Source organism: Myotis brandtii, unplaced genomic scaffold, assembly GCF_000412655.1.
Source record: "Myotis brandtii unplaced genomic scaffold, ASM41265v1 scaffold825, whole genome shotgun sequence".
NCBI lineage: Eukaryota > Metazoa > Chordata > Mammalia > Chiroptera > Vespertilionidae > Myotis > Myotis brandtii.
In genome coordinates this window covers 2,749,640-2,757,240 of record NW_005371349.1, presented here as the reverse complement: position 1 = coordinate 2,757,240, position 7,601 = coordinate 2,749,640, and the positions used below count along the sequence as shown (strand labels likewise).

Sequence of the window (7,601 nt, the reverse complement as noted above, 5' to 3'; positions counted from 1 at the left end):
GGCCATGCGGAGGGCCGCCGGGATGGAGGACTTCTCCGCAGAGGAAGAGGAGCCCTGGTACGACCAGCAGGACCTGGAGCAGGGTGAGCACGGAGGAGGGGGCAGGAGAGCGAGGTGCGCCCCGCGACCTCTGTCCGCTTCTCCATTGTTGGGCGGTGTCACCCCCCGGAGGGCTGAGCTGCACCCCGCGGCCCGGACTCCGATGGGTGATGCGTGCGGAGAATGGGGACGTGGAGAGAAGGGGCGCGCTGCCCTGGAAGACCGGCCCGGGCCGGCGAAGACCTGCAAAAGTCGGGGGAACAGTCTTCCTCTTCCCCGAAGGACGGGGCATACCTCACCCAGCTCGCCCACCCCAACTTAGAGGAGGCCCGGGCCGGCGAAGACCTGCAAAAGTCGGGGGAACTGTCTTCCTCTTCCCCGAAGGACGGGGGCATACTTCACCCAGCTCGCCCACCCCAACTTAGAGGCAGGCACTGCCCAGGGCCCCTGGTATGGCCGGGGCCTGAGTACTGGCTGGAATTCTTTGGAGGCCGGGAGGTGGCTCCTTGGTTGTTTTGCTGGGAGGGGTGGAGTGGGGGGGGCGGGTGGAGAATAATCTTATCCCAAATCCAGCGACACCCTTCTTCCCTGCCAGAATTCCTGAGCTCTAAGACTCCCAGAAAGTTTCCCCAACTCCCTTCCCCTCGACCCAGGGAGGGGATAGGGGTGCGGGCACCCAGCCAGGGGAGAGGTGAAGATTTGGAGTCCCCTGGTCCTCCCCCCCAAAAAAAACCCGCCCCCTCCCGAACTGCTCATGGTTTGGGGGTCAGGTTTGGCAATTCTGAGCAAGAGCCTAGATTAGAGGGAGCCACCTCCCCCCTCCATCTGAGAGCTGCGAGGGCGACTGGAAGTGGGTTAGAAGCTGGTGATGAGGTGGCCGAAGTGACATCACTAAGAGTAGGGGACGGGCTGTTAGGACCGGAAGGAGGAGTAGGCCGAAGGGTCAGAGCCAAGGCCTGCTAGACTGGAGTCAAATCCACCCTCTCCCCGCCAAGAGCACCTCATTCTTGGAGATCAGGGCTGGAGGGGTGTCCAGGAGAAGTGACCACAGCCCCCCGGTGGGCAGGTGTGGACACAAGTCTGATTGAGTGTGTGCTGACACCCCGGCTCTGAGGCTCCACCCACGGCCCCCAAGGCCTGGCTTTGCCCTCAGGGAGACATCTACCCAGATCCTGGAGCCTTTGTTACTGGCCCTGACCCACATCCTCATGTGGCCAGATTTGCTGGTAGATGAGGCTCAGTCCTTGTGCTCAGGAATGTGGGGTAATCAGAGCCTCTGAGGCCTAGTGTGGGACTGCGCGTGCTGGGCTGCACCCTGCTGTACTCTATGCCCCAGAGTCTCCCCTCAGCTTTCCTGCCTGGAGTGAGATGCCCAATACTGGCTGTGACAACCCCTTCCCAGCCCTGGCCACTACTTTTGCATCCCACAGACACCTATCAGGCTCCACTTCGGGTCAGACACTACCCTGGGCACTGGAATAGCCCAGCCCTGGCCCACTTAGTGGACTAGGTGGAGGGGGGCTTGTCATTGAGTGTAGGTGACAGGATGCAATGAGAGGGCTTCATGGAAGAGGCGGCCCAGAAGGAAAGGTTGGAAGATGGCCTCCCCTCCCGGGAGGCAGATGCTGATATTACTGCTGTCTCATTTCTTTCCTGCTCCCTTTCGGAAGTCTCTGGCGCCATGCCCGGCCCAGATGTGGGGGGAAGGAGCCAGGGAGTAAGGGTGGGAGATGTGTTGCTCCCAGAGAGAGAGAGGTGCCCAGACTCCCACTGGGCTGGGTGCCTGCTCTGGGCCAGGGTGGGGGGTGGTCCCAGCTGGCCCCCTGCTCTGGCCTTGCTGGCCTGCAGCACTCAGCCCCCCCATCCTAGCCTCAGTAGTGCCCAGAGCCCTGGAACCAGGAGGGAAACCAGAAATGGGGCAGTCTCAGAAGACATTGGAGCTTTTGACCAAACACCAATGAATGCTGAGCCTGGGGAGTGCCCTCTGCCCTGGGGGGACTCCACATTCCAGCAGAGGAAGCCTCACCGCAGGGGTGCTGTGGCAGGCAGAACCTGAAGGCCCCTCTGAGCTGAGGGTGCAAGGTGCTCCCTGGGCCGAGGGAGGAGGGCAGGCATTCTAGGTGGAGGGGACGCCTGTACAAGGCATGGAGCAACGTGGAAAGATCGTGCGTGACTGGCAGTGGGACTTAGAGTGCTGGGGGTGGGGTTGGAGGAAGTCCCAGGCACAAGTACTGGGCACTACCCCCGTGGGGCCAGCATGGAGGGCTGGAGGGTGGCATGAGTGTTTGCCAAAAGCCGGCCCCCACTGGGGATCAGATGCCTGTTGTGCCCCCCTTCTCTACACCCAATTCCCCAGTTCTCTGCCAGCTGCTCCCTAGGTGCCCCTTAGTGTCCAGGAAGTAGTTTGCCCAGCCAGCCTGGTTCTGGAGCAGCACCACCTTAGGGCAGACCCTAGCCTCACTTCCCAGAGCTTGGCCACCAAGATCCTGTCTGACTTTGATGCTGTTGTTCCCAATAGCAAGGTCCTCGGCTCTCCCTGCCCCCTGCCCATGGCCAGCACGTGTAAAAATAGAAAATGCCATGAATTAGTAAGCACTGGCACTCCTCCTCCCCATCGCAGACCTGTGGGGGCCTCTTTCCACTGAGACAGGGCTGCTGAGTCACAGATTTGAAGTCCTGGGCGCCTGACCTTGAGCCTCAGCCTCCGGCGAGAGTTCTGGTGTGACACTGAGATCGGGTGCCTGGACCCCAATTCTGTGGACACAGAGTTCCTGACATTCAGGCCCTGTAGCCTGTAAGCAGGACACCCGCAGCCCTGCCAGGTGGTAGATGGTCCCCCCCACCCCCCCTTTATCTTGGTCTCTCCTTCCCTGTGCCTGTCCCCTGTCCCGTTCCTGCTCCAGAGTCTGTGGGGCCCCACCAGACCCCAATCAGTGAGCGCAGCGGGGTTTCAGCATTTCTTTTCAGACACCCCCGTCTCATGGCCATGACCTCTCAGGCTTCCAGGGCGTTGCTCCTGGGCAGCACCTCAGCTGATTTGGGGGAAACCGCTGAAGCCGCTGCAGGAGACCCAGAAACCCAGGGCCCAGGCCGGGGAAGTGCCAGGCGGCTCTGTGCCTTCCCTGGCTTGGTCCAGTGGTCTGGTTGTGGCTGGCTGCTCATTCCTCTGGCTTAGTCAGCTCCCCCTTTCTCCCACTCCCAGGCCTCCCTCCCCGGAGCCCTCCGTTCCCCGGCACTGGCTCCACTCAGTCCCTGGCCCTACACCTTCTAGACCAGCGGTTCTCAACCTTCCTAATGCCGAGACCCTTTAATACAGTTACTCATGTTGTGGTGACCCCCAACCGTAAAATTATTTTCGTTGCTACTTCATAACTGTAATGTTGCTACTGTTGTGAATCGTAATGTAAATATCTGATATGCTATATGTGTTTTCCGATGGTCGCAACCCACGGGTTGAGAATCGCTGTTCTAGACCTTTCTCAAGATCCCTCCTGCAGCTGGGACCAGCTGAGCTTGCATTATGATTCCGTTTCCCTGTGATAGTCCCTGCGGTTCTCCTCACCCCCAAGAGCTGCCCCAACTGTAAAATTATTTTCGTTGCTACTTCATAACTGTAATGTTGCTACTGTTATGAATCGTAATGCAAATATCTGATATGCTATGTGTTTTCTGATGGTCGCAACCCACAGGTTGAGAACCGCTGTTCTAGACCTTTCTCAAGATCCCTCCTGGCAGCTTGGACCAGCTGAGCTTGCATTATGATTCCATTTCCCTGTGATAGTCCCTGAGGTTCTCCCCACCCCCACGAGCTCCTATTGTTCCCTCTTCCCCATTCCTGAGTCACTAGGGGCCCAGGTCACAGTCACTGCCTTCCAGGGCCAGTCCCTGGTCTATAGTGTGACTTTAGATGCTCACCTGGGAGGACGAGCAGAGAGGACCGAGTTCATGACCATTCCTCACCCCCTCTGAGCCCTGGGACTCTGCAGGGGGTCTACGCAGGCCACCCACAGAGCCTGTCCCCTCACACCAGGCGACATCAGTAGCAATGGCCTCTTTACAGACTACCTGACAGTTCCCAAGGGAGGACAGGTTGCTGAGTGTGGCCCCGGGGGTGGTCTTGCTGGGCTCCCGACTTCCCACTGAGCACTCAGCAGAGCAGGGCTGCAGTTTCACAGCCCTAACATCTAGCCTCTCGCTTTGTAGACTTGCCCAACTTACAGCTGATAAATTCCTACCACAAGTGTCCTCACTGCCCCACTGGGTTCCTGTCAGGCAGCTAGTGTTTCCTGGCATCATCATCAGGAGGTTAATGAATGGCTCAAGGCTAATGGTTCTGCGCTGAGATTTGTCTGAGCGAGTATTTTGTCTAAAGGCGGGGAAGGTGTTGAGGAGAGCGGCTTGTTTGTCCAGGCTGAGCCGTTGTCCGGCTTTGCATTCCTCAACCAGGAACTCCTCTGGGTGACATCTGGGCACAGCCCCCACCCCTCCCCTGGCCTAGGTCCAGCCTAGGGGCTGCATGCTGCCTGTTTTAAACTTTTCTTAAAATCTCACCTCTATGTGGGAACAGACTCCAGGTTCGTTCCTAGTGGATGGACGGCTAGGACTTTGGTCCAGGCCTGGTGGCTGGTCAGAGTCCCCTCTGGCTTTGAGGTGAGGTCAGTCCTCCCCCAGCTGCTGGAAGAAAGCCCAGGCTCTGCTCTCAGATGCCCACCTGGAGTCACTGCTCTCTGGGGCTCTCCGAGAGGGGACCCCCTCCCCCCCCCCGCCCTGGCTTGTCGGGTGTAAGGGAGTAGCCGGCTGAACCCACTGTATTTCTTTTATTATTTTTTTTTTAAATTAATTTCAGAGAGGAAGGGAGAGAGAGAAAGAGTGAGAAACATCAATGATGAGAGGGAATCATTGATTGGCTGCCTCCTGCACATCCCCTACTGGGGAGGGAGAGGGAGAGATAGAAACATCAGTGATGAGAGGGAATCATTGATTGGCTGCCTCCTGCACGTCCCCTACTGGGGATCGAGCCCACAACCCAGGCATATGCCCTTGACCGGAATCGAACCCGGGACCCTCCAGTCTGCAGGCTCTATCCACTGAGCAAAACCAGCTAGGGCACCCACTGTATTTCTTAAACTTGCCAGGAGGGAGTATAGAGGTCTTCCATCCTCTAGCAGTGGTTCTCAACCTGTACTGTTATGAATCGTCATGTAAATATCTGATATGCAGGATGGTCTTAGGCGACCCCTGTGAAAGGGACGTTCGACCGCCAAAGGGGTCTCGACCCACAGATTGAGAACCGCTGCTCTAGGGGTCCTAGAACCACCACTGTCTGGAAAGTACCCAGCTCGATCCCGGGACCAAATCCCTTTGGCCCTGTCAGAGCCGCCTTCACGCCTCTGGTTGGGATTTATATCATTGGCCTAGACCAGTTACCGCTGCTCTAGGGGTCCTAGAACCACCACTGTCTGGAGAGTACCCAGCTCGATCCCTGTACCAAATCCCTTCGGCCCTGTCAGAGCTGCCTTCACGCCTCTGGTTGGGATTTATACCATTGGCCTAGACCAGTGGTCGACAAACTGCAGCTCGCGAGCCACATGCGGCTCTTTGGCCCCTTGAGTGTGGCTCTTCCACAAAATACCGACTTCTGCACATGGGCCGCGAAGTTTCAATCGCACTGTACATGCGTGCCCGCACGTGTTATTTTGTGGAAGAGCCACACTCAAGGGGCCAAAGAGCCGCATGTGGCTCGCAAGCCGCAGTTTGCCGACCACTGGGACCGAGGGCCTCATCGTGGGACAAGGATCCAGCTTTCCTGGATGGCATTTTGGCAGAACAGGTCAAATAGGCCCCTCCCCTTCCCCACCACTCAGCCCCCTAAAGCCAGGCCAGGTCCCCTCCCAGCTCTGACAGGTGTTCATGTACCTCGGGCTGGGATGGGGAGGGGAGGTTCCAGTCCTGCAGACACAAGGATCAGCGCTGTGGGGGGAACGGGGCGGCTTGTTTCCCAGGGAAAGGAGGTTTCAGAGAGGGGCTCGCACCACTAGGACCACATGCTACCGACTGGGACCAGGAGACCTGAGTTCTGCTTTCAGCGCGGCTGCAACCCAGCTGGGGACCTTGGGCAAGTCCTTCTTCCCTCTCTGGCCTGTCATCCATAGAAAAAGGATGTTACCCCAAAGAGCTCTGAAGCCTCAACCAAACTCTAAAACGCAGCGAGCCCCTCTGCCCCGCCACAGCGGGCAGCCCATCAGTGGGCTCCCAGTCCCCTCCCAGCCCAACTCCAAGGCTGCCCATTGCCAGCCGCCCGCAGGCCCCAGACGAGCTCTCCCTTATTATCGTCCAAGTCACTTTGCCCCTGGGTCTCATCACACTCTCCACTTGCTCTTTCAAGCAAGACTAATACACCTGCTCGGTGCCAGGTACTGATCTAGGTCCTGGGGCTATCAGAGAAGGAACAGGCAAAACCCCTGCCCTGTGAGCTGATAGTCAGGAGAGCGAACAAGGTAAGTGAGCAAGCTGTTTGGTGCGTTAGGTGGTGATCTGTGCTAAGGAGAAAAAGCTAAGTGGGGAGGGAGTGCGGGAAAGGGGAGGGTGCCCTTTAAAATCAATAGTTGGGAAAAGTCCCCTGGAGAAGGTGACATTGAAGCACAGACTTGAAGGCAGACAGGGATGAGCCCTGGGGGGTGTGGGGCGAGGACATTCCAGGCAGAAGCAACAGCCAGTGCAAAGGCTTCGCTCCTGGCCTGCATCCCCTCCCAAGTGGGGGCTCCCCGAGTCAGCCCCTGTGTCCTGGTCGCCTTGGGGTCCCCGAGGCCCCGCTCAGAATGAATGCTCAGAACATGAATGGGGCTCCTCTGGCTTCTTTCTCACACTGCTCATCCCTTCTCCCACCCTCCGCCCCTCCCTCCAGACTTGCACTTGGCCGCTGAGCTGGGGAAGACGCTGCTGGAGAGGAACAAGGAGCTGGAGGCGTCGCTGCAGCACATGTACGCCACCAACGAGGAGCAGGTGCAGGAGATCGAGGTGAGGCCCGCCCTGCGCAGCATCCGGGCAGCCCTTTGCACTGTCTCCACCCCCCAAAGCACACCTGTTCCTAGAAGTGGGAGGAGAGCCCAGGCAGAGACGTTCTCCCGAACCCTGTTCTGAAAGGTCACTCACCCACCACCCCCTGCCGACCCCCAGTACCTGACCAAACAGCTGGACACACTGCGGCACGTGAATGAGCAGCACGCCAAGGTGTACGAGCAGCTGGACCTGACAGCCCGAGACCTGGAGCTGACCAACCAGAAGCTGGTGCTGGAGAGTAAGGCTGCGCAGCAGAAGATCCACGGGTGAGGGCCGGGTGGGGGATCGTGGGGAGGAGGGGCGGCGAGGACTAGGAGTGCTGTGGGCATAGGGACCCAGGGGTGTGACACCTGCTCCTTCTCTCAGAAGCCCAGGCTGGGGACCTGGGATGGTAGTGAGTTTGCCTGAGGAGGGCTGGCCCCTTCCCTTAAAGTCCCTCCCCTGCATGTTCCTCCCCCCCCCCCCCCCCCCCCCCCCCCCCCCCCCGGCCTCCCCACCGTCCC

The 7,601-nt window shown here is 58.8% G+C and overlaps 1 protein-coding gene across 1 annotated transcript in view; it reads left to right on the top strand.

Moving 5' to 3' along the window:
- Positions 1–4: 4 nt before the first annotated feature.
- CDR2L (cerebellar degeneration-related protein 2-like) overlaps positions 5–7,601 on the top strand; it is an 11,966-nt gene continuing 4,369 nt past the window's right edge. The window contains exons 1-3 of the mRNA XM_005884351.2: positions 5–83; positions 6,944–7,056; positions 7,216–7,364. Of these exons, the coding sequence (XP_005884413.1) occupies positions 5–83; positions 6,944–7,056; positions 7,216–7,364 (341 nt within the window). The remainder of the gene's footprint in view (positions 84–6,943; positions 7,057–7,215; positions 7,365–7,601) is intronic.